Here is a 27,504-nt window from a genome sequence, read left to right on the forward strand (position 1 = left end):
CCACTACTCCCTTAATTGTTTCTCAGAACTGACTGACTGGGGGGGAAGCAAAGAATGTTTGAAACTCCAAAGTTTTTGATCCAGGTCAGGTGGAAGTCCCACAAATGACTTGTGGCAACAGAAAGAGCAGGCAACTAGCGCACAGAGGGGAAAAGGCAGCCGCCAGTATCATAGCTGACTGAACGTAGAATTACATGTCACAGCCAAACAGAAAACACATATCCCTAAGGAGTGGGATCGGGGAGGGGCTGGGAAGAGGCAACTCGGAGGGGGAGAAAAATAGTCCAGACCAAATACTAGTTTGAGTGAACAGAGATTCCTATTTAGACTTTATCATCAGTTATCTGACAGACTTCCTTGTTGGTTCCTAGAAATTCACAATTAATTTTGCTCACGGCTACATGTGGCACGATGAAATTTATCTTTTGAAGCAGCACAAAAATTCAGACCAACAACTCCTAATATTTCAGACTTAGTAAAGATAAGGAAGCAAATTTTCTCCTGGCAAGAACAAGATATTTGCAAACATCTAAAGTGGTTTTGTATTTTTATTATTATTTACAAAATACTGTAAAATTCATAATATCTGTCCAGCTTGCACATATCAATGGTACAAAAGCCGCCAGTTACATCAGTACTGAATTATAAAAGTTTTGTTTCAAAATTACTGAAAAGCACACCTTATCCAGTATTTTTTTCCATCCAAGTAAATATACAAATCAAATTAAAAAAAATAAGTATTGTATCTTCTTTGTGTTTCAAGACACAAGGGATCACAAAACCATCCAACTTTTTTAGATCCAGGGTAGAATTCTCGTAGTGAGCATTTTAATGCAACTACCAACTATTGTTACTCTCAAATAAGTATTCTCTAGAGTGATTAAAAAGATTTAAAAATATGGGGAAACAGAAACAACTTCTACAGGTTATTAGGGTTAGGAGATGGGAAATATAATGATCACAATTCATGCAGTTGGGTCACTGCTGAAATAAAATATTCCTCCATGAAGGCATTCAAGTTAAGACCTGAACAGGACTGGTAGATAATTCTACTAGAAACACTTAATGACTGCTGCCGTGATACTGGGAAGGTTATCACTTTTTAATTTTTATAAAATACAAGTTTTTCTAGCACATTATTTGTTGTTTTTAAGTCAAGATTCACACACCAGTAGACAATGATCTCCCTCAACAAACAAATCAAAAGCAGGTTTTGGTACATTGCTAACAACATGATGTACTAAATAGGGGTTTTTTGTTGTTTTTGCTTAATCCAGCATATATGATAATACTATACAGGAATCCTCACAGAAAAAGAGGACAAAACTGAGGTTTCTGCCATAGACAAAAACTTTATAAAAACATAATACAATTAAAATACAAAATATATATAGTACATGTCAGATCAGTTAGTAGTGGCATTTGAGGTTTCTGGAGACTGAAGAAATTCATAGGGATCGTGAACCATGTCTTGCTGTTCTCCAACACTCAGATGAGAGGGGCTTCCTGTAGAATACAGGAAAAATAAAATCAAAACCTTTACAAGTACAGAAAAATAATGGAGAGATATTTATATATAGAAACAGCATGATTATTTCACATGTTCCTTTCAGACTTTTAAAGCAAAACAGACATTTAAATGATATTTAAACAGGAGATTTTGGAAAAGAAGTTATGAGGTTCTTCAGTAATTTAGATACTTTTTAAAAAAGCAGTCATTATTCTATTACTCTGAGTTGAAAAATTATACAAAATGTAATTGAGTATCATCCAACCAACATCTCCTACCCTCTCAGAAATAGCACCAAATTGTTAAGGGGTATGTTACCCTATCATCCCGTCTTAGCACTGAATTTTACAGTTGGAAGACTATTGTAGACTCCCACCTGTTAGGTGCTGCATATGCCAAAGTAAAATAAACATTATCTACTCATCAGTATTTCTAACAGCATAAAATTCAAGTGCACATAGGGATTTGCCACTCAGTATCAATTTACTTCGCAATTACTTCAATCATGCCTCATCAAAAAATAAGTAACTACAATTAGTGTCTTAATTCTGCAGGTCAAAAGTATGCCTTCTTAGTTGCCTTTGCCATGCATATTTAAAAATTAAAACATGATCCTGTAGTCAGCACACTGTTTTATCAGAGGAGTTTCATGCAAAGATTTACATAAATCAAAATGTAAGTTTTAACCAGTTTCAATTAGAGCAGAAGTATTGCAACTTCTGTGACACAAGTAACTTTACCAAGATGATGTTGGTCTCTTTCAGAGGTATTGGAAAGGGAACTCAAATTGGATGACGGCCGGGATCCCACTCTGTCAGCCTGAGCTTCATGAAGGTCCTGCAGCAACTTAGTTGTTTCATCCAGATGTAAATGGTTATCATCATGATCAAGCTCCTTCTTCACTTTCCCTAAGGGCCACCAGTTACCAACCAAACCCCATAATTAGCACATGCAGATTGACTCATGAATTACAAAGTCACTATAAAAAAATTCTAAAGTTAACACAAGTGTTGTCTATAACACAAATGATGTCAGCTTTGCACTGTCCTTTGCACTTCTAAAAGGCAACAGTTGCAGATCTGTTTTCAGTTTCAAGAAATACATGTTGAAATGCATTTGGCCGATACTGGACAGTGAAGGAGAATGCCACAAGAAATGGCTGAAACTGAACTGACTCCCAGTATTTAAACAGCTGTAAGAGCTTAATTTGTCTTCCTCATCTGTTAAACTTCAGACATGAAATAATGCATTTAGTTTGCAGCAAAGGAGAGCAAGTCAGTAGAAAGATTACTTAAATATCTAACTTAAAATGCAGTTAAAATAGAAGATGTAATTTATGGAGGTGAAGAAATCCCCATCACAGAAGGTTTTTAGAACAGTATCCTCTCCAGCAACACAGATTTTATAGTAAGCCAAATAAAACTGGAAAGAACTGCCAGTATCTGCCAACATACACTGTTCTTTGATCTGAAGACTTAAAAAAATTTCCCTCAACTTCAAGCTGGCAAATAAACTCTTTCCCTTCTCTTTGGGCTGTCTTCAATGCAGACCTTGCTAACTTTGCAAGAATTATAAGAAATAATGCCATAAACTCTCTCCGGAAGCTATGTTATCTATAAGTATGATTATTTACAGAAAGATCGAAGAAGAAAAATATAAGCAGCTTTCAGTGGAGCAAGAAATTCATAGTAAGATTGATATGGCTAAACATTATCTATAAAATGGATATTTACTAATTTTTTACTGAACTGCAATAAAATTAGTGTGTAACAGCATAATCAGAGCTTACAACTGCTTTTCAAAGAATACTGCACCTATGGGAGAAAAATATAGAAATGTTTTTTTCCTTCTTTAAGCTTTCAATAACCTTGGTTATGTTTTATAATAGACAGTTTGGCATCTTTCACATTCTGAATTACAAGTATCTTAAACCATAAGCACTAATTATTTTTTTGTGTGATGACATTATTTAAGACATTTGACCAGCTCAGCAGCCGGCAGAAATGGGAACATTACTTCCTGTACTATTTAAAGGAGGATACCTATCAAAGACATGTATTTGAAAGTATCCTAATACTTCTATACATCTGCCTTATTTGAAGGTAAAGTCTTTCCAACACCTGAAGTTTCTTCTGCTTTTTGTTTTGGGACATTCCAAGAGGTGATATGATTGAACTTCACATACTTAACTACTTCCCAAGTTATTTCAAAAGACAGCATATGAAGCAGTAACATTTCTGAGACAAAGCTCCATACTGATTCTTAAAATTTGCCTTACTATGAATACATCAAAAACAAGCAAGGCTCTCAAAATTGTGAAGTACAAATACTTTGGTTTCTTCAATGGTACAGGAAAAGTTAGCTTCGCTAGCACATAGACGTCTCAAAGGAAAAACAGACGAAGGTTTCATTTATGTTGTACCAGCCCTAGACTTTAACCCATGTCAAATGTAGACTTATTACTACTTTTTGAACACGTTTTTATTCTTAGCAAATCCAGCTGTTACTTTGCCTAAATGGTACAACTAAACCATAATTGATGTCTTGTATATTTAATTACTTACCTAATGAACTTAACATAGAAATATCAAGAGATACATCAGAATATGGTTTCATAGACAGAAAGTCCAAGTCAGAAGTGTTACTGTCTCCAGCAGATTCTCCAACCTATTAAAATACAAGAAACAAAGACTAGTAATAGTGACAATCTGTCATAATAACTTTTTAATGTTTAAGGTAAACACATGAATCCATACTCTCAGAAGTGTGTACCACAACACTTGAGACTGGAGCATCCATAACCATCTCGGCTAACCTGTGGCTCACAGGCAGCTCAAACATGGTTCCAGGACAGACTGGTCACATGAATAGCAAGGGATCTGCACGGCAGTCTAAGTATCTTTCATCTCATCATCCGGGACTGTTGAAACCAACATTACCGAATCCTCTGGGACTCAATTATATGCTCAACTCATCCCTGTCTCATGGCAGAACTCTGGTGGAGGGAAGCATTATCAGTATTCCCCATCATGAACCACTCCCAGATCCTCTTTTCCCTCACCTTCTCAATGCAACACTGGATTTATTGAAATTTTTAGTATGTGACTAATAAAACCAGTAAGGTGGGCCTCCCCCTACACAGCATCAGCTGGAGCTGGTCTCTCCAGTATTTTTTCTGTAAATTTGGATAATGAAATACAGCCTGCACTACAACAATTTCATTTTTTCCATACCTGTTGCAATACTGCTATCTAATGGCAAAAAATAAGACATCAAAGTAAAAGTCGTTAAGCTTCAAAACACATTCTAACAGAATTCTCTGAGGTTGCCTATTCCAGCAGGAAGAATAAGACATGCAGGTAAATACACAACCAGGTATTATCTTTTAGAAATACGAAAATGAAACTTAGCACTTTCATGAATTAACTTAACCAGTCACCTTCTAGAGAGATACAAACCTTTCCACAAAATATAAGGAATATTTACAAAACTATAAATTTTATTAGTTGCTATAATGTAATCTATATAATTTTTATGTGAATTGCCATGGAATACAGTGCATATCTTCTGTTGTCACATATAATTTGCAAGATAAAACCTGTACCACTTAAAGAAAGATTTGATTAGTAACCGTGAAAGCGTAAGATGTGCATTATTTACCCCTACTTTCTAAAAGACATTTTCAATGGATGTGGTAAAACTGATAAATAGCACTGGTTTTTTTTCCACTTTTACAGCAGATTGAACCTCAAATATTCATCAGCAGATCAAGTATCTTTCAGATTCCTAAGTGGTCTTCCTGTCTCTGAGATTTTAGTTATGCATGCTGAATTAAAGTAGAGAATACAGAACAACAGGACAAACAAAGCCACTAACTAAAATAGACTGAAAGTCAGAGAATCCATTTTAAGTACTGAAAGCTTATTCTAGATACTTGAATCTTAATAATTTTAATCTTCTACCTCAGAACCTCAGAGCATGCAGCATGCACACCCTTGCACTGAAACAAAATGAATGTCTCAAGGCATTTTTTTTTTTTAAACACAAATCACTTTACCATAATCTGTTTGGAAGAATCTGGACAGGTATTACGCAACTTGTGTTCTTCTTTTATGAGAACTGGCAGAACCTAAAGAACGAAATCATATTTTAGATCTTAGCATTTCATCACTTATACTTGTTTCCTAAGAATACTCTTAAGTCTGTGTAATTTACTGGTTTACCATGATCAGATCCTAGGCCACCACAGAACACTACCATGTTTTGTGATGCTTGCATAGAACCTTTACACAAAAAATAAAGACTAGCTCTTCCCTAAAGGGTGACCATATACATTTGTATAAACAATTTAGAACTAACCAGGACAGCCTCTTAGGACAGCATCTTTAGGACTAACTAACAGTCTCTTCTTTATCATATACTCCACTTACCAATCTTTTCTGCATTATTATATAGAACAGATGCACATTAAATAAAATTAGGGATTTGAACGTTGGAAGCCCAGAGGACATAACTTTCCCTGCTTTAAATGACAAGACACTTTTTCCAATGGAAAAAACCCAAACAGACTGAGTATCAGCATAACTTACTTTAACTTCATCCAGTGGTTTTACTGGGATGTTTCGCCTCTAGAAAGAAAGAATACTAACAATTAGTTTTATTCAACATAAGGGAGAGACCTCTCTCTTCTACAATTTCAAGTATATTCAAACACAAAATGAGAGACAGCTGACCTTTTCACATACCTGTAATGAATTACAATGTAACAGTTGCTGTTTTCAAATATTTTAGTATTATGCATTTTAACTCATCTTTGAGTCCCCTTACACTATTTCTTCTGCCCATGAATTTTATATTCAAGTGCGGTACCTTAGTCATTACTTCAGTAACTTCTGATTCCAAGTCATTTAAGGCTGCACTTTTAGAGCTATTAATCCTTACTCAAATGTAGCAGCCCAAAATACTCAAGCATAAAACACCATGGCACATCATCACTGAAACACATTTAACTGTACAAAATCTGTACATATCCACATATGTCACAACTGAACAGCATTTCTAAGTGTAAATAGCCATTAACCATTTGAAAGGTATTCAGAAATTCTCATTTGGAACAATATTCATAGAACAGGGTGGCAAAACCGGAAAGGCACATGTTTTATTTTAAAGCTAAGTTCAATATGTTGTATACATATGTTTCTAAATGTAGAAGAATATTCAAAATACTGTTTTTGAACTTTTTGAACTTTCCAATTTTTTTTAACTAACCCTTTACATTTCTTCCTGCTTCATATACAATCTTTTTCCAGTAGGGACTGGAAAAAAATACCCAGAAAATTCTGAAGGATCCTCTGTATTTTTCATTCTATTGTCTCCTTTTCCCCAAACATCACTTAGCCTTTTCTACTTCGAAGTCTGCAGAGATTATGCTAAATCTCATTCCTCCATGTCAGGAAGTCCGAGTACTTTCCATCCTGCACACCCCCCCCCCCCCCCCCTTTCTTTTTTCTTAAATTATTCAGAATGTCGTGATTTTAAACAGCAGACAATTATTTCAAACTAAGAGAGGTTTTCAGAGTAAAGATCATATGAAACAAGATTTTGCAGTTTCTGGTAGTCTGTTTTGTCTTGGGCATACAAAGATTCCTACTAGAATTATACACAATTCTGAGAAAAATCTATTCTCCAGTCTTAGTATGAATCTCCTCGGTAAAGTGCTTTTGGAAATAAGTGAAAAGTTTTTCCTTCAGACATACTACATGAATTTAGAAGTTAGCACTGTTGGGTAACAGATACCTGTACAGTGGTATTAATCTATTCTCCAACATTATTTCCATGTTCCAAATAATTAATCCTTCCACAAGGAATATATTTTGCACTTAAATTAAGAAAAAAAAATCCTTAATGAAAGCATTGCAATATAACTCAGAAGCAGATACATATCATGACATTGAGTGACAGGGCTACCCAAACACCATTCAGTTGGTTGGCCCTTTCTCCCCAAAGCTGTCTTGCACCCCCCTGCCTCTTCCTTTCTGCAGTCACATAGTGAACCACATTGGAGAACTGATCTTGCTGAAGAAAAGAAAAAGATTAGTTGTCTGCTGATTCAGTTTCTAATTTGGTTCACCGCATGGTTGCATGAACAGCTAAGCCTGCACTGCTTGAACTGACAGTGGAACAAAGCATCTCATACTACATTAAAAAACAGACACAGGCCTGTTCTTGTTTTGATGAACTTGTGACATTTCTGTGCATCAAGGACACACCTGCTTTAGCTGATAAATAGTTTTGGAATGATCTCCACTAGTGATCTGGTCCAGAAGATCATCTACTATTTTCTTGCTGTAATTTCCAGCGTCCTTCACAAATTCTTGTAAGCTAATAGGAATGGAGATATAAGCATTATAGAAAATGTTTACTTTTGTAAAACACATTTCAACTTGTAATATGGTTTTCCCCAACTATGCTGCATTACACCTACATTTTCCTTGTTCTTTTACTTTTTTATGCTTCTTCAGAAAAGTAATTAAGGCCTTCAAGAAGGGTTGGTTGTTGGTTTTTTGTTTGTTTTTTTTTTTTTTTTTTTTTTTTTAAATGGAAGTAAGTGTAGGTGCAAACTTGTTTTTCACAACTACCAGCAAATTTTCACTTGAACTGTCATTGGTAGTGGGTTTAAAAAAAGCACAGAGAAGCAAAAAGCTTGTGATTAATTCTTTCCCTCCAAAATTAACAATTTAATGAAAACTGGCATTTTCCTTTTCAAGCATTTCTGTTTTGAACCTCCTTGAAAAATATCACTGTGTTAAAGTCACTGAAATCTATTACTTGCATATCTAAACCTACTTACTGCTGGGTTTAAAGCAAAATGCTAAATCTTTAGCAACCTACAATATCCTGTGGTCAAAGGCCCTAATAGCAAGATCCATAACAGCCTTGCAATAAAACAGGGTAACTTAAAAGTGCAAATGGGAAAAAACCAAAACCAATAAACCAACCCCTCAAAAACCCCAGCCAACCAGGATGAAAGCTAGCTTCAAGTTTTATAGTGAGTTATTTTTAAAGTAAGTTTTAGAAAAAAATATCAGGATTTGGAGGCTCCTAGTTGACATTTGGTCCAAACTGCTTTTCATAAAATTGCTATGAGAAGTTAGGCCTCCTAATAAGGAAGCGCTTACCTTAAGGCACACTGTATCCCAGTTTCATCACCATATGCTGAGTACAAGAGTTCCACTTCATCTGATTTCAAATCATGAAATATAGAATTGTTTTGCATGGAAGGTGCTGTACTAGCACTTGTAAGAAAGGTTACTAGACAGGTAGAAGAAAGAGATGGCAAATGATTAACACAAGTGACTCTAGTATCAGCGCAACTATTTTAACCATATAAATAAACGTACTTACACTACTGGAAAATAAAGAACTAGTTAACCACCCCACTCCCACAAAAAGATTCATCCCCCCACCTGCTTTTATATTTCTGCTTTTTGCACATGTCTACTTCACTGTTGTTTGCCAGTCAGTTTCTGGAGAGCAGATTAAAAACTATGAAAAATGTCAATAATACTAGAAAAAAAAAATCCAGTTTGTGAAATCCTTGTCATATGATACAAAAATGCAAATGACCAAAAAGGTCTTTTCTCAACTTTTAAGCGCAGTTGCTCAGGAAAAATTACTTCCTCCAGAGAAAGTGGAGTACCATTATTGAAAAGCTTCTAGTGTGGCTATAGCACTAAGGCAAAACATTAATCCATAAACTCCTAAATAAGTTATGTTTAATAAGCAAAAAAGTAAATTTAATTAAAACTGCATTCTGCTGTAAATGGAATAATTGCATATTACAGAAATAACCAAGTGAACTTTCTTTTGGAGACAGGTATAATCTGAAATTATTTTATATCAAGAAATGGCTCAAACATCTAATTAACACAAAGTTAAAACATATTCTTTGGCATTTACCTTTATTTCTTCGTTCGTCTTTAAAGCCCAGTGTAGTGAAGCCAGGTAATAATTTGCTTGACAGTGAACTCAGATCCACTGGGTGAGTTTCTTCCTCTAATAATTTGATTTAAAAGAAGGTAATAATTTTTAGAAAAACTTTTAATGTTTAAAATTTATTTATGGTGAATATTTAGATTTTGCAATTTTAAAACACTGCAGTTACCATAAAGGCTAAATGTCTTTTAATCTGTACTTTAAGGATAGGTAGTGTAATTCAGGTTCTCCATTTAAATTTCAAATAGATGCTGTAAATATGTTTCCATCTCTTAGTCACAAGATCTATGGCTTGCTTAGTTATTTCACTTTTAAAGTATACAGCAGCATCTGAAATTCTTTTACTAGCTGATTCACAAACATTCAAGATCCAGATATTATGAAGTGATAAAAGCAACTTCTTCTGTTGACTAAGTGGTAGTTTGTCTATAGAAACCCAGATACCATGTAAAGAACCTTGTTAAGATAAGTACCATTATGGCTATAGCACTATTTCTTTCTTCTAAAGTTCTGAGAACTGCTTAATTAAAATAACTCAAATAATTTGGAATATGCTTTTAAACTAAAAAAAACCAAACCAAACAACTAAAAAAAAAATAATCCCAACAACATTTAGGACACTTCCAGTTATTTGAAATCTCTCTGGCTGTTCTGGAACCTAATAGTAATCATGCTCAATTACTGAACAAGAAAGCAAATTTATCCCTAGAACCTTACTAGGATTAAAAAAACCCAAAACAACAAAAACCAAACTACAACAAAAATTCAGATTATACTATTAGCTGTAAATTTAGTGTAACTAGTATTAACTACACAAACAATCAAAAAAAGATTCTGGAGCACAGAAACATCAGGAAGCAGTACAGTACTTTACAGCACACAGCAGAAGCTTGCTCTGCTCCCATTATCATCACTGTCTAAATTTTCAGTGGCATGATTTCAGATGTATTAAATCACATTAATTTTACTACTTTTCTCAGAAATAGGTAAGGGCATGATGGCAGCTGAGATGCTCAATTTCATTCCAGAAAAATTCCAAATGAAAATTTAGACAGTAATAGAGTTACAGGCTTGTATCTCTGAATCAAAAAAATCAACAGAAATGTGACTAGTCAAAAGGGTTCATGCATTCATCAGAGCAACAATAGGTAAGCTGTGAATGAATTCCAATCTCAAAAGGTGCAGAGAAGGAAGTGCTAAATCAACATGACATACAGCAGCATAAAGACTATGACATTTCATTCATTACAAACTTTCAAAACTTCTGCATTTTGAGCTCAAAACTAAAACAACTGGAAAGCATAAGACAATATAAATATTGTATAGTACTAACACAAACAAAAACCCACAGAAAAGATCAAGGAACTAAAGAAAAACAATTAAGCAAAACCTAATTAACTTACAACTGAAATGTAGCTAATAATTTAAATTAGGAAATTAAGAAAGACAATTCTGAATTTACATCTGTGCACTGCACATTTACATAGGATTAAAGCACCTTCCTTCACCTTTTGTCCATTAGATTTTAACACTACAGGGTACTTGGAGCAAAAGCCTGTCTTCCAAGTTCTCTATAAAGTTGCAGCAATGTATAAGTGCTTATAAACAGATCCTATTTTACCTTCTTACTGTTAGCATGAGTAGAGTGAAAATTTGAAAGGCAAAGAGAAACATCCTATACTGGAGATACTAAATATAGCTGTTGGGGAAAATGGTTGGGGGAATAATTTAAAAAAAAAAAAACAAACAAAAACCCCCTCATCTATACTACCCAGGATCTGTATGTACTGTTAAGACTTCAAAATCTGCTAGAACATTGAACATTACAAACGTTTTCTTGAAAGATTATAGCATTTACCTTCTGCTTCTGGATCAGATGAATTTACTACACTAAATAATAAAGTTCCATCTCCATTTTTTTTCAGATAACCAATCTGTAAATAGAACCACAAAGATACAGAAGCAATCACTCAAAACAGTCCAAACTCAAGGAGTTGCTCACTTACACAGAAAACAATAAAAAGCATTTTTAGCTGTATTCAGATCCCACACTCTGGTATTCCCTTTTTAATACAGAGAACCTTGGGTCACAGCTGTTTATCACCACCTAGCAAATGCTTCAGAACAGAAGACTTAGGAGTAAAAGTTCATATGTCATATATACAACACCTTATTCATCTTCCTAAATCAGATCCAAAGTATTCATCCAAAACAAAAACAATTCCATTATAATTAGTATGGAGCCAGGCATTCTGACTGCCAAGCCTAAAACACACTTTGTTTTTAGAAGCAGAACTGCAACTCCTATCCACAATCTACCTCACTGTTTATTTTCAAATTTAGACTGAACTGCTTGTTTTCATATCTCATCCACAACTTTATCTAATTACAAGTACTTTTATGAACATGCTATCAAAATCTTAAAGAGGAAGAAGTGCTGTGACAGACCTAGCAGAGCACACAAACACAATGCTAAAAAGACAGCCAGAGATGTGAAAGACAATAGAACACACTAGGGTCTGTAAAGATAGAGCCAGAACTGATACAACAAACTAAGCTGATGTCAGAAACTGACTACACATGAATCGTGCAAAAAAGACTGTAACTTCTCAGGAAAGACGGAAAATGAAAACTATGCTCTCCCTAAAGAAATACTAGTAAATACTTTCAAGTAAATTGAACAATAAACCTCTCCCCTATTTTGTTTTCTTCCCCTCTCTCTTAAAAAGTTTAAAATTCTCAATACATAAGGCCAAAGCTAATGTTGGCATATAATAAAAATAGAGGTGACAAATGCTGGAAAAGGAATAAACAGGATCGATACCTTCAACTGATGGCAAAAGTTAACAACGGCTGAACTCTTAAGAACGTGTCAGTGTTACCTAGATTCAGTGGGATCTGCAGCGGGTTGTCTAGCTGATTAAGAGCCTAGACAATTAAGAGCTGCACACCTAGAACAACTGTTTCTTGAACACTGCAAAACTGACTGCATCAGCATGAAAGGCCTTTTCAGTAAAGCTAGCACATAGCAAAAGATTGGTATTGCTTTAAAGGGTTTTTAAAAAGCCACCCTTACTTTGGAGGTCTCAAATAGCCTTCAATCCTAGCAAGTCTTCTAATTATCTAAAGAAACAGAAATATACTGAAGAAGCCAAACCTTCTCCCACTGGTCTTTGAGGCTTTACTTCCTAACCCAGTTGAGCCTAAGGTGACTGCATAACAAGGGCCATTGTCCAAGAAACGGACATTTAAGTTTGAAGACACAACTGCTACCACTAATGCTTCAAAGCAAGAGTTTCTTCTGCAACAGTTGTTAAAAAATAGGTGGAAAATGCAGGATGTAGCAATATCCTCATTTTTTTTTTTGATTGCAGTGGTCACTGGAGTATGTGACAGAATGAGAAATGATGACAAAGGTGGTCATAAGACTCCACATGATGCAAGCAAAACAGAATAAACGTATGTCAACACAGGCCTGTAGCAAATGCCTGTAGCATTCAGTCCAACCCTAGCATGAAGTAATGAAGGAATCCAGTATTATCACATACCTAAGAAAAACACAGCCCATAAACAGATCGTGCTGAGGAAACGGCACTAACAGTATCACTGAGCTTTTCCTTCCAACTCTTGGAACAGCACAAAAACCAAACACATGGAACAGCATCAGAATCACAATCAAGATGATCAAACCTCTGGTTAGCACTGTCCAAAATTCCAACACGGACAAACTACTGCTATCTTCTCCTAGTCACTGAAAGACGTCTGTATTTTGTATGCACGCAACAACGTACTATAGCTGAACAGCTCCTACTTGTAGGTACAAAACTACAAGAGGTTCTGGACTTCTCATTGAAAACAGTAATTTAACACTTAAAAAATTCCTGAATTCCTTAGGTTGGGGGCAGAAATCCTAATAACCCTTCAACCTATGCCAAAGTTTGCTTTTTCTGAGGTTGCAACAATAAAAATAGCATGATGCTATTCTAATCACTTTCAATGCTAAGGGTTGCAATTAAGGAAGCCAGATTCAAGACTGAGCAACATTTCACTGTTTTCTGCAAGTGAATTTCTAAAGAAGTTCAACACACCATACAACTTGAGATCCATTTAGGACACCCTACAATGGGCTTCAGTGGGAACTAAATGATAGACAATTGTCACATTGGTATTCCACACAAAGCATACATCCTAAATGTTAGTCTCAGAAAACATTAATACTGAAGCCTATTTCCTAAGATGAGACAAAGCATTCAATAGTCAGACACAAAATGGAATTGTGAACTTCGTTGTGCAGTAGACCTTGCTGTTGGGTAGATATCGATTGATCCTATCCCGAGCTTCATCTGCTGCATGTTCCACTAGTGCCAGGACATGTTCTTCAGCGGTGCTATCTGTCAGGCTGCACGCATTTCCCTCAGGTTCAAATATGCAACTAAGAAAGAGAAGAGGAGTAGCTGTAGAAATTAAAAGCTAAAACAAAACAAAGGGCTGATTCTGGGTTTGCTAAATAAAACCACCAGTCCCACTCCTCTCCCAGTGTCAGTCTACTTTAGCATTTAAGTGGAATTATAATCATATCATGAAACTGAAGTTTTGCAGCAGAAGCTGAAAACTACCAAACTTCAAAAATTTAATTGTTTTTGTACCTTGATGAAAATAAAGGAAGTATTACAAAACAGAGATTGGGAGTAAAATTGCCTTAATACAAGGTGAATGCTGTATGTGTCCTTAGTCTCCCACATGCGTGAATATGCTATTTTCACAAATTCCAAATAGAAAAAAGCAGAAAAGAAATTACATGATGAAGGAATGGAGACTGTGTAACTCTGATCTGAGAAAAAAAACCCCAACAGGCTGCATTTATGAGTATTATGTCATTTAGTTGCTTGTAGAAGTAGGACACTGCTCCCAGTCTAACAGGGAGTCCTTTAATTCCTATGTTTGTTAATATTGGCAATTAGTATTCGTAATCAGTATCAATCAGGCCATTCCTCCTTATTTAAATTACAGAATTTAACATTTATCTTTCAGTAGATCCCTTTTCATTAAAGCACCAAAACAGTAAAAACATAACAAACAAGCATACCTAAGATGGAACAGGACATATCTTAGCTATTACAGAAAATCAGAGAAAGGTAGTATTATAAGGGGAATTGAGAAGATATCATAGGACATGGCAGTCTTCATTATATTATATATTTAAAATAAACTTTGTACATCAAAATCTTTCAGGGCATTATATGGACATTAGACACTAGGGCCAAACACCTTAGGTACTGGGTAGAGCATCTCCTCACACCAAATCCATTTCTCTCTCGTGGGTTATCTTCTTCCATTTGCTTAGCTAAGAATTTCTCTCTGTATAGAGATTCAGATCCGATACACAAGAAAGTTTTGCTATTAAAGACAATAAAAAGATCACAGGATCATACTATTATGAGACAAATGTGTTATACGATTTTTGTTTCATTGAAACTTTAAGAAAGGGTGTACACAGCAGGAAACTCCTCAACAACTGACACTTTCTATCACACTCTACAGAATACTTCATGGACAAGAATTTTGCAAGAATGTTCAGAAGGTTGCGACATCCTGGACAAAATTTTCAAAAACTACTTAGATATTAGGATGTCCAAGTGATCAAGTCACTTTTTAAACTACAGTAGAGAGGTCTAAACTGCTTTAATACTTTGCAAACATTGACTTCAGCTCCTTCTCTGTTTTTAACTGTGAAATACAAAGGCAAAAGTATCTGCTGTTAGGTTTGATTCTCCCCCCAAAGCTCTTACTGTACATCAAAAAGAATAACATCTATCCTACTGATGCCAAAATATAAGTGTTTAAAAGGTCAAGTTAATTAGAAAAAACAAATTCCAACTACTACAGTTACATAAACACTGAAAAGAACAGGAAAGTAAATTTATACCACAACTGATTATAAGGAAACTGGTATCAGGATAAAATTAAAGGTCAGTTATTTTTAACTATCTGAATTGTATGTTAAGGTAGATACTAAAGACAGAACAGTACTATATTGCTTGGCAGTCTCATTTTCTTGCTCTGTTAGCTATCTGTATTTGAAGATGAGCACAGAAAAAGTGGCCAAGTACAAAGTTACTCCTGTAATGGAGTTTATGTAAAAATTAATCAGAAGAGAAAATCTATTATTCTGGGCACCATACAAACCAAATCATCATCTTTTAAAAAAACCAACCAAACAAAACCCAAACCACCTCCCCCCCAGTCAAGTCTTGTTTACAGAAAGGTACCTTCAGTTAATTCCTATACACAATCCATTAAACAAAGAACAAATTGCACCTTGATAACTCTCCATGATACAGCAAAAGATATGTTTCTGCATGCTGACATTAGAATAGTTTCAGCCAAAAAAATTACTCAGTTTAAAATTGCTTTTGAAGATATATGTTGCAGTCTCCTATTTCCACAAAACAACTACATTAAAATACTACTACTTCCATCAGACATTAAGCAGGATTACAAAAATGCTTGAAGTGTAACAAAAAAAATGTGGCTGATTCTAACTCTAAAGTTCACTTTTAACAAAAATGAGAGAGCATGAACTTGGAATAACAAGTTACATTTCACTTTTTTACTTTGGATGTTTAAGAAAGAAGCCTGCAGAACATATCTACATGATCAGATTATTTAAGACATGCCTAGTAATGCTCTTAGTTTTATTTTCATAAAATTCCACTTGATATAATGCCTTACAATTTAAATTCACCATCTATCCTAGGATGTCTATGTAAGTACACTGAACAACACACTTTGCTTGTAAATCACAGTTTCCGCTAAAATCTCCTCATAAAATAGAAAATAAAACCCTTTAGTTAGACTAAAATTAGATTTTAACTATAAAAACATGACTTTGCGACACAGGGGTGCCTATTAGCTGGAAGACAGCTATTGCACTAGCAGTGTATTTTATGAAGAAGCTTAGTAAGATTTCATTGGGAAGATGTTATCATCTGCTCCAGAAGTAATCTCCTGTATCTCTACAACCTGCCAGATAAGACTAAAGTTAAATAAAATAATTTACTGATCTGGGGCCACTTTGCCTCCCAGAAAGATCCTGTTAGGTTTTGATACAGTCAATCACTTTACAAAAAAGGACAAGATGCAAAAGGTATTTGTGGCTATGTTAAAAATGAAAGTACATTTCAAAGCATCATGAGAAGAAACTCTCATTATTTAACATAGATATAAATAAGGATAAAAATAGCTAAATATACTTTAACTGTAAGTGTTTAAAAGAATATGCAGTGATTCTTTGAACTGTTTGTTTCAAGTTGGGAATCACTGGGTTATTAAACTAGTTCTATAAATAAACAAACAAATAAAATACAATAAAATTGCCCACTTATCCTATTGACCACAAGGAGAAAGGCTGAAAGGAGGTTTTTTGCTCAATTCTTTGCTGCTGTCTAATATTACAAAAGCTGCAACAAACCAGTAAGCATGCCCATTAAAACCTTTACCTAATAACTTCTTTATTTTGCTTTTTGGATTTCTTGGTAGTCTCTGCTTGTACAGGAACAACTTCAGGGACAGGTTCCTCAACTGCTGTGTCTTCATCACCCAAAAGAGCTGCCTGCTGAGAAAAATCCATGTCCTGCATAAACGACATGCTGCGCTTCAAAGCTAACAGCCGTTCCTAGAATCAGAAAGGACAGAGCGGCAGGGACTTAACCTTTCCCTCATAGCCAAGATGCTATGATAATGGGATGGGATGGGAATGGCCATGGCCTTATTTTGTTCTTAATGCCTCGTTTCCAATGGCGATGCAACATGATTTGGTCATGGTAGCATGGCATCAGAATTTCTGCAGCCCAACTATCAAGAGAGAAACAAACAAACAAACAAAACTGCATATGCAAAGACAACTGCCTATTTTACACAAAACTTACCATAACTGCAACACATGCACACGCGCACACACACGCACGCACACACACACAGAGCAGCTCACCAAAATAACTTCATTTTACAAGCCAACAACTGTATGAGTAAAAAGTGTTTGCACGCACGCATCTGTGAAACCCCTGAAACCTCCCCTACACCCACCACCTTAAAAAAAAAAAATAAATAAAAATTTCTTGTTTATGCAGAAATAAAACTTAAAAGAGATCTTGCTTTCAAAGTTTCAACCAGAAGCAGTATTTTACAGTTGGGTTTTATAAACACAGATCTTAATTGCTTCCACTGAGGCCAGTGGAAAAAGTTCCTACAGACTTCAGCGGTGCAGGTAAAGTTGAGAAATAAGGGTATGGTTAAAACAAGAATGCTATCAAGCCCTTAAATACAGCAGCACTAACAGGCACTGCTATAATTAATCACAGATGGATGAAATAACATTTATCATTGTTATTAATTATGTTCCTTTTAAGTATGACAACACACCACACCACACCACCCCCACCCCTCCTGAAGAGTTTCTGCTTTTTGTTTTTAATAGTTCTCTTACTTTGCTCATCATCTTAAAGCCCGTGTGCAGTATCTTCTTGGCTAGCTTGTAGTAAACAGTATCTGGTCTGTTGTAAGTCATTGCATTATCACACATCAGTTTAAAATCTGCCTGTAAAATACAAAACAAAAGAACTGTTAAAATTTTTATTTCCTTTGTTAAATGACTGGAAGATACCAATCCATCACAGCAGCTCTGTGAACAACACAGCAATATTTTAGCAGCAGGCTCATGGAGTAAATGCAAGCCAAAAGGTCACACAGAATTGCAAAGGTTTGAGCCCTTTTTGCTTCAAGATGCTCACTTTTGTTTGGAATTGGCTTTTTGGTTACAAAAAAACCCAAACCGCACAACTTTTCCCTGAATGCCAGATGTTACATTTCCTCCTTATGCAAACGGACCAAAGAGAAGAAATGGAGAAATTAATAGGACTGAGGTACCAAGGTAAGTACTTTTTAGTGTTTTTCCCACCTTCTAAATCAGAACGGACTCGAGAAATACAATGACATCAGAAAGATACAAAGTGTCTTACATATAATTTTAATTCTAGTAATTTGACTGCTTCTTCAGTCGCTTGCACTAAAACAAAAACAAAAAAAGAAAAGAAAACTTCAAAGCATAAGAAACAGTCTTCTAGATGCTCATTGCATGCAACAAAAAAACCAGACCAGCCAAGCCTGATTTTGTCTTCTCCTTTGAATGGTTATGTGTCACACATAATTTCAAGTAATTTTTACTGATGCAAGTTGTATTGGGTTTGTGTGGCAAGGTTCTAGTAGCCAGGGGGTTACAGGGGTGGCTTCTGTGAGAAACTGCTAGAAGCTTCCCCTATGCCTGACAGAGCCAATACCAGCCGGCTCTAAGACAGAGCCGCCACTGGCCATGGCTGAGCCCCTCAGCAACAGTGGTAGTGCCTCTGGGAGAACATATTTAAGAAGGAGAAAAAAGTTGCTGGGGCACAGAAACGGCAGCCAGAGAGAGGAGTGAGAACTTGCAAGAGAGACAACCCTGCAGACCCCCAGGTCAGTGCAGAAGGAGGGGAGGAGATGCTCCAGGCGCTGGAGCAGAGATTCCCCTGCAGCCTATGGGGAAGACCACGGTGAGGCAGGCTGTCCCCCTGCAGCCCAGGGAGGTCCGCGGTGGAGCAGATCTCTACCTGCAGCCCAGGGAGGTCCCCACGCCAGAGCAGGTGGGTGCCTGAAGGAGGCTGTGACCCCATGGGAAGCCCATGCTCAAGCAGGCTCCTGGCAGGACCTGCGGATCTGTGGAGAGAGGAGCCCACACTGGAGCAGGTTTGCTGGCAGGACTTGTGACCCCATTGGGGGCCCATGCCAGAGCAGGGTGCTCCTGAAGGACTGCAGCCCATGGAAGGGACTGATGCTGGAGCAGTTCATGAAGAACTGCAGCTTGTAGGAAGGACCCATGCTGGAGAAGTTCATGGAGGACTGTCTCCTGTGGGAGGGACCCCACGCTGGAGCAGGGGAAAAGAGCGATGAGTCCTGCCCCTGAAGAGCATGAAGCGGCAGAGACGTGTGATGAACTGACCATAACCCCCATTCCCCATCCCCCTGCAACACTGTGTGGGGTAGGTAGAGAATCCAGGAGTGAAGTTGTGCCCAGGAAGAAGGGAGGGGTGGACGGAAGGCGTTTTGAGCTTTGTTTTTATTTCTCATTATCCTACTCTGGTTGATTGGCAATAAATTGAGTTAATTTTCCCCAAGTTGAGTCTGTTTTGCCCGTGACAGTAATTGGTTGAGTGATCTCTCCCTGTCCTTATCTCAACCCACGAGCCCTCTGTTACATTTTCTCTCCCCTGTCCAGCTGAGGCAGAGGAGTGATAGAATGGCTTTGGTGGGCACCTGGTGTCCCAAAACAAAGGTGCAACACAGTCCACTGTAAACAGAACCAAAAAAATTTTGTTGCAGATTGTAAAAGCTTTTTCTAGGGTGCCTTTTTTCTAGTCACGTGCTACTGATCTGTAGAGTAAAGCATAGAAAGCATTATTAGAAGCTCTACGAAACACTGAATTAAGATGACATTATTGTATGCCTCTGAAAATTTCTTAAGTTAGCAAATCAATAATCAAGATTCATGCAGTAGTCTTTTAGGGTCAAATTTCTGAAGTGCCCAGACAAATTAAAGTGGCACCTGGTTTAAGAATGTATTTTTATCTCTTAGTAATTTTTCAATATTTAAACGACGATTGTTCAAGCAATTAGATTTCACTTATTCTGTAGACACAAATGCAGATGTTTTTTGTGCATGAGTCCACTATATTTGATGACGACTTGACCATGTGCAAAAGTGTATGCAAACAGAATGGTATGCTTTTTGAAAAGTTAACCCATTGAGTTTACAGACCAGTGAACAGATTTCCTGAGACAAAGATTTTTGAAGGTTACTATTGTGGTTGGACATAAAAGTCTTTCTAAAACTTTCTCTGGCACCCAACAATTACAAAAAATAACCTTGCCCTACTGCAATCCTGATCAGATTCTGTAACAACAAAAAATTGTTTTATTTCCTGTTTCCATATAGGGGTGTCAGAGCAGTGCTCTCCTAATCATTTAGTAGTTGTCATCAAGCCCATATAAGCAAGTAGGTGAATAGAGTCTGTGACTTTCTACGGCATTTAAGCCATCTGACTTCACTTAACGACACCATCACAAAAACAGAAATTGAGAAGGTGACATGGAGGAGCAAACTATGAGCCAAAAAGCAGATGAAGACCACGTGAGCTGTACATCTAGCGATGACCTTTGAAGTGCTGCAGAAAAGGACAGAGAAGAGTCTTTTGCTTGCCCAACTTTGAAGTAGACCCTTTTTTCAGCAGTAAAACTGATGAGTCTCCTGCAGCAATTTCCCTTCTTATAAATGCAGAAAATGGTTCTTGTGGATTCTAGTCTTAGATTATTTATTGGCTTGTGACTAGCCTCATCTGATTATAATAGGTATATCAGAAATGAAGGATAATTGTTTGAGCAGGCCTTGTTTTAGAGGTCAAAAACCTATAGACTTCATTTCTGTATTACACAGAATTACAAAGGCATAAGCATAACTAGGTACACTCATATATCTAGAAAGTGAGTCCAACCTCTATGTCACTGTAAGCTGGAGACTTCTAGCAACTATTTATTGCTCCTCAGAGTATCAGCAGAAACTAAGTCCTTCATAAAAAAAAGAATCTGTCGGTCTAAACAGTGCTGCAATTTTCTTTCCTTTTTTTTTTTTTAGGTTGCTATCCCACCAGTTTCAATATTGCAACCTTGCCTGTAACTAGAGGCACAGAGCTCCCATTCAAACTTCCTTTTTAAGTTGCTGAATAAGACAATCCAGCAAGCCAACAGAATTTAGAGACCTGAAGGCATTGCTGATGGCAATGCTATTATGAATCCTGCTTTACTATTTCCTGTAAATCTCTATACCTTTTTCAAAAAATAAAGCATACATAAAAAAACAGTAATCTTTGTCAGAGCACCTATAAAAAATAAAAGCCATTCTTTGCTCACCTTGCTGGACCTTTCAAAAGAAGAAATTAACCCTGAGAAGCAAGCCAATCCTCTCTGCCAAGTCTGTTGTTATATCAACACCACTCTAGAAAACAATAATACTGAAGGCAGCTAATAGAACTTCATGAATCAGTTAAAGAAAACTCCTTTCCTTCCAGGAGCTTTCATGGCAATACCATGAAAAGATTTCTTACTGCACTGTCTGTAAAACCACAATGCATCCAGTAAAGTATTACAGCAATAGCAATACACAAAATAGCCAAGTCAAGTTGCCAATAAACTTGCCAAGTAAGTTTCTGCCAAAAGACCATTCCAAATGAAGTTATATGGAAAACAGGATAATTAAAGATAAAAAATAAGTGGTTGAAGAACCTGGAATTCTGCCTAAGTCTTTGTGATAGTCTTACTCCTGTTTATGTCTAGCAGCATGAATTCCATAGAACTTTAGAGCATGTTCTTGGTTTCCACAGTAATTTGTAGTAGATCATAGTAGAATCTGACAAATACAGAGCTTCCACAGTGAAAAACAAAGCAAGAAACTCATTCTACCACACAGAACATACGAAAGTGCTCAGTTCTGAAAAAATGCACATTAAAATAATTAATGTAAGAAAGGCTTCTATAGTTAAAAGGAATCTTCAGTTTCTTACTAAACAGTTCTGAAATAACTAAATATCTATTAATTCACCTTGAATTCAGTGACTGATTTGTATTCATTCGCTGCAATTTTTTCCTTCATCGTACCAAAATCCATGGGGTGCTTTATTATCATGGAATATCCTGGAGCAATGGCATCCGTGACTGGAAAAGCAAAAAACCCATGAGGATCTTTCCTAAAAATAAAAACAATACATTTAGATTTATATCAGCAAACAAAATTATCATTGTTTTTATACTACATTCATGGTATAAAAAGAATAGCACTACTTAAAAAAAGAAAAAACACTAAACGCACTCCATAAAACAGAAGCATATTTGAAAAATTTCCTCATACAGGAGAGAATTTTGATTATGCATATGTAGACTTTCTGAAAGAGACTCAGCTAATTCTTGAATTACTTAATTATTTCTGGTATGCATTCTGTGTCTCTATCTACACTTCAAATGGGTCTTTTGGCTTCACTGAGTAATAACCTCTTCAATTCTTGTTCATGAGGTCCTCTAACAATAACTACAGTGTTTAATATTTTCAAATTAGTTCCAAATTCAGCTTATTGCTATGTAATAAAAAAGGAAAACTAATTTTTTTTTTTAAAAACATGAGGTACAGCATTAACAATCTTATGGAAAACAATAAAATAAAAAGCCTCTCCAAATTAAGAGGATTATCAAGTAAGCAGGTATAAACTTGCTTTGGTATCTGACAGAGGACACAGAATAAAACAAAATTTCATGAGAACAGTCCAATCTTTTAAACTATTAAAATTCAGAACTGTTTTTTAATTCACAAATTAAGTCATTAGCATTTAATAAATTTATAATGGCAACGTACCCCTTGCCCAAAACACTTCCCCACCAAAAGCTAGAACTGCATAGTTAGTAATAACTTTCCTCAACTAATCTTTAAAAACCACCAGGTCCGACATGGTTACAAAGGTTACCAAACATACTACAGCCAGTCTTTAGGCACTATTTTCAAACAGAAAACCAGGATAAGAAGTTGTAAAGTAACACATACAAATATGCACTAGAATCTGTTGACACAGCTGTAGATACAAGATGCTCAATACCTCTGAAGCTGGCGAAGGAAGTGTTCTAGTAACTGCTGGATCGGTGTGCTCTCATTTTCAGCTGCAGTTTGAGATGGAAACACAGGTAAGTGCAATGAAACAGAATATAGGTGTATTTATTCATTTTAAAAGATAAATACCAGACAGAAAAAGCTTAACTACAAGTACAGCTTGTACTGATCTGAAGGTCAATGAGACATGGATTTCAAAGCAGAAGCACATCAGATTTCTAAGCATACAGTAACTATTTCTTCTCCTTTACTACTTACTGAGTTTTAATCACATTAGAAACTAGTAGGTGTTAAATCAGATGTAATGCTAAGTCTAGTAGTTGTAAGAAAATGTATTAGCAAGGTGCAAGTAAGGTGTTATGTATTTTTACAGGAAAAGTGCAATTTGGTTCCTCATATACTGCAGTTGGGAAATCCATGTTCTTGCAACATGTTATCCAATTCAATTTTAATGGTTTCTTTACCATAACACCCATGCAATTAGCTTCTCTGAATCTTTTCAATCAAAAAGAAGAGTGACAAATAGATGCAGATTTGTACCAAGAGAGGTACTGATTACAATTTCACTTCCTGTACAGATTAAACAATAAACACTACATGTTTATTACCTGTTCCATGCACATACATCAGAGAGACTAGCTTTAATGTGAAGTTTAAAAACTAAAGCAGCAGCATGCTGAAATCTAGAATCAAAACTCCAACTCTTCAACATGAAAATGCAGAGACATTTCCTTTCTTAACCAGAAAAGGTAAGGTAATTTGTATGCTTTTGAACGACATTTCCTAAGCAGATGCCAACATAAGCCTTGTCAATATAGAGAGCAGGTTTTAGCTTGTCAGTTTTTCAAGGCTCCAGAGACGTGTAGCTTTGACCAGAAAATTTCAGTTACCCCTATCAGGTCACCTTGACAGTTGATGGACACCATTCCTCAATTTAATGTGCAGTCATAATTAGAAAATTCCTCAACACATTACTTGACCAGTCAATGGGCAGTGTTGCAAAGACCCAACTTTTTGCTACTAAGTTCATTTTCCAGGCATATGTGTAGCAAGATCATGATGTATTTGAAAATTCTTGTAAGTAAAAGTTTCCACTGGATAATGTTGAAATTTAACTATCAAGCAATGGCTACAGGCAGAGAAAGCATGACAAAATCTGAAGGGATTAAACATGCAGAAGTTACCACATGCAACTGATAAGTATTTTGGCTGGTGATGAGAATTAAAGATTGGTAAATGAAAACTGGGGGGACTACAGTCTTTAGAGACACCCTATCACAACTTACTGCCATACTTTTGATGAAAATAGAGATACTAAAATTAAAATTCCACATAGGTTATAAAAAAGACCATAACAACAGCTAAGCAGTCTCTGCAAGATTCTTTTCTCTTGAACTGAGCAAAACTTCGTTTCAGACATTCTGACCATTGTTCTGTAAATGCTAAGGAAAAGGAATTAGGTGAACACTACACACAGTAATACTTTTATACTAGCTTTATTCTGCCAATTAACAGAAGCCAGAGACAGATGTCCTTGGCAAGTTCAGTCACATGAAAACAAACGTACTAAAACCCAAAAGCACCAAGAGGAATATTGACTTTTCAGATAGCAGAAAGTTCTGAATGTTGGAAAAAATAAGGTCTCTAGATTTCAGCAAATCCTCATGGAAGTTTTACATTTTGGTACCTTTGACAAAAGCTTTGTTGTGCGTGCTTTTAGAAACACCCAAGGTGATTTAATTTTTCATATTGCTCACCTGGCTGAGTTCTGCATGCTCTGACAGGACGATCTGGAGGAGGTTCAACCTCCACTTTTTTCCCAGGATCAAAGTCATCAGTTTCTCCTTCAGTGTCACACTGTTCCTTCTCCCTTTTCCTCTTTTTCTCTTCCTAGCACAGCAGGAATAAGACAGATTTCTGAAGAACGTACTTGAAATATGCAATCCCACATACCAAAAGGTAAGAGACAGTGATTTTTCATTTGGAATACTCATTCTATATCTGAGCCATAATATGGTTTAAACAATAGTGCATACATTTGCACTGTCACATTTTCAATTTTCTTCTCCAATTAAAACTAATACAGTTCAGCTTTTGCTTCTTTGTATTCAATATACTATCGTTCTATCATTAGTTACTGTACTTTTACTGAAAAGAATGTTAAACACTGAAGCTATTTTTATATATATATATATATATATTTATATTGCATGATAATAAGCTACACCAGAGACTGAAGGAAGTTAATTTACTATTTAGTAAAAATCAGTCTGTAGCTCTGCTTTGATCAATGTGTTTTTGTTGTTTGGTGCATTAAACAGGAGTCAATAAAGTAAGCCATCTACAAAAGAACCGTAAGAAATGCTTTGTAACAGTGGTGGCAATTAATGATCTCTTCCTGAGCTTCAAAGGAAAGGCATGCCTGAGTCACTCCTATAATCTCACAGTCATTATTCATGTTTGCACAGAAAAGCATACTTTCATTAACTTTGTTCAGACTACAGTTTTGTTACTTATCTATTCGTTAGCTTCTCTTGCATCCACTAATAATGAAGTTCTGGGGAAAACAAAATCCACCCCACCCCCAATTTAGCAAAGGCAAACCAAATAATTTGATTTGATGCTGCAAGATCTTCTATTAAAGACAGTTGTTTTGCTACATTTCAAGTCACAGCTATACTCTTAACTGAAACATTTAAAATGTTTGTAAGAAGAAAATTTTCCTTGTATTCAAGAGCTTCTGAAAAATCCTACAAGATATATCACTTTCACATAATACAAGCCTAACAAACAAATCAATTCAAAATGACAGATGTTAGCCATACACACATATAAAGTAGAACTAAAAAACTGTCATAGGAGAATAGTAAACCTGCATAACAGAAGAGAATTAAAAAGCAGAGAGGTCAGAGAATCATTAGTACATAAAAGAAATACCATTAAAATGAAACTGTACAGGTAACTGTACCGTCGTCTTCTTGCTGATTTCAATCTAACTCCTAAAGGTTCAGCACAGACAACTAAGGTGATCGTACCATTTGCTACTAACAAAGCCGCAAAGCCTAGCCTGCAGGTTATTCTAAACAAGAGACAACAAGACTATTGTACCACAGTACTCAACAGATCAGATTTCAGAAAGCTGTTTTGAGTAAACATATCAATTTCAATGTACAATAACTTGGCATATCTCAGGAACAGAAATGCAATCTAGATTTATTTGAAAAGCTGAAAATACCCTCCTCAAAAGGGTAGCAAAACATGTTTCTCACCTCGCTGAAATACAAAACATCCAACTTAAAACCAGAACTATTCATACTTACAGACAAAGCAAATGAATAAGACAAACAAGCAGTTACAAGAAACGAGCTTTTACTTTGTTCAAAAAAAATAATCACAGGGATATCTCATTTAAATGGGAGAAATACACCAAAACACACAGAGGGGTTTTCCACATTTGGTGAAGGGCTGTCTCCAAACAATACGCTTCTTGCAACAGTGATTTTAAAAAAAAAAAAAGTTCTGATACTCCACACCAGATTTTAGATCTGATAAGCAAGCATGAAGAAGACCGGTATGTCTGAATTCTAAAAATCACAGTTTACCTTTCTCTTTCTTCTTTCCTCATCATCTAGATGCTTTTCTTTTTCCTTCTCAGACTTTTTTTTCTTTTTTTTCTTCTTTTCTTTATGTCGTTCTCGCTCATGATCTGATCTGTCATCATAGTAACTAGAATCATGCCCTGACCCAGAAAGTTCAGTCACTTCACTTCCTCCGACTTTAAGCACCAGCTTTAAAGGTTTTTCCAAAGGCTTATCCACATAATCTAAAGTAAAAAAGTAAAACATCTCACGAATGCACATGGAAGTGATAACAAACAACAATTATTGCTGCGCCTTCTAGAAGTACTAGAACCTGCTGCAGGTTGAAGATACACGCAATACATGTGGGGAGAAAAACAGCAGCCAGGGCTAACAAACCCCTGTTAAGAAACAGCCGTTCAGCACATTTTGCATCATGCTCTTCCACAGACCCGCAGGTGTGGAGTAAGGAACTGCAGTATGGAACTAACTCCTCGCCTTTCCCGGAAAACGCTCCCGAGATCCTTGTCAGAGGAAGGTGAAACCCAAGCACCACCCGACCAAGGGCACAGACCGGCATCCCTCGCCGACAGCCGCAGGAACCACCAAGACCGCTCGGTCTCAAAGCCCACCAACACCACCGCCCGCCCCCGGCCCCTCCGGAGCCGCCTTCGCCCGGCCCCGGC

At 36.3% G+C, this 27,504-nt stretch overlaps 1 protein-coding gene across 1 annotated transcript; it reads right to left on the minus strand.

Moving 5' to 3' along the window:
• Positions 1-626: 626 nt before the first annotated feature.
• Positions 627-26,961, minus strand: BRD9 (bromodomain containing 9). Its single transcript, XM_010576877.1, is given in 16 exon segments — positions 627-1,506; positions 2,251-2,418; positions 4,075-4,177; positions 5,568-5,639; positions 6,100-6,138; positions 7,780-7,891; positions 8,689-8,821; positions 9,470-9,565; positions 11,364-11,439; positions 13,805-13,937; positions 17,005-17,120; positions 17,991-18,101; positions 22,188-22,327; positions 23,230-23,290; positions 24,998-25,130; positions 26,843-26,961. Coding segments are annotated over 16 exon segments (1,713 nt in total). The 3' UTR covers positions 627-1,405.
• Positions 26,962-27,504: the final 543 nt, after the last annotated feature.

Source organism: Haliaeetus leucocephalus, unplaced genomic scaffold (assembly GCF_000737465.1).
Source record: "Haliaeetus leucocephalus isolate CR32 unplaced genomic scaffold, Haliaeetus_leucocephalus-4.0 Scaffold41, whole genome shotgun sequence".
Taxonomy (NCBI): Eukaryota; Metazoa; Chordata; class Aves; order Accipitriformes; family Accipitridae; genus Haliaeetus; species Haliaeetus leucocephalus.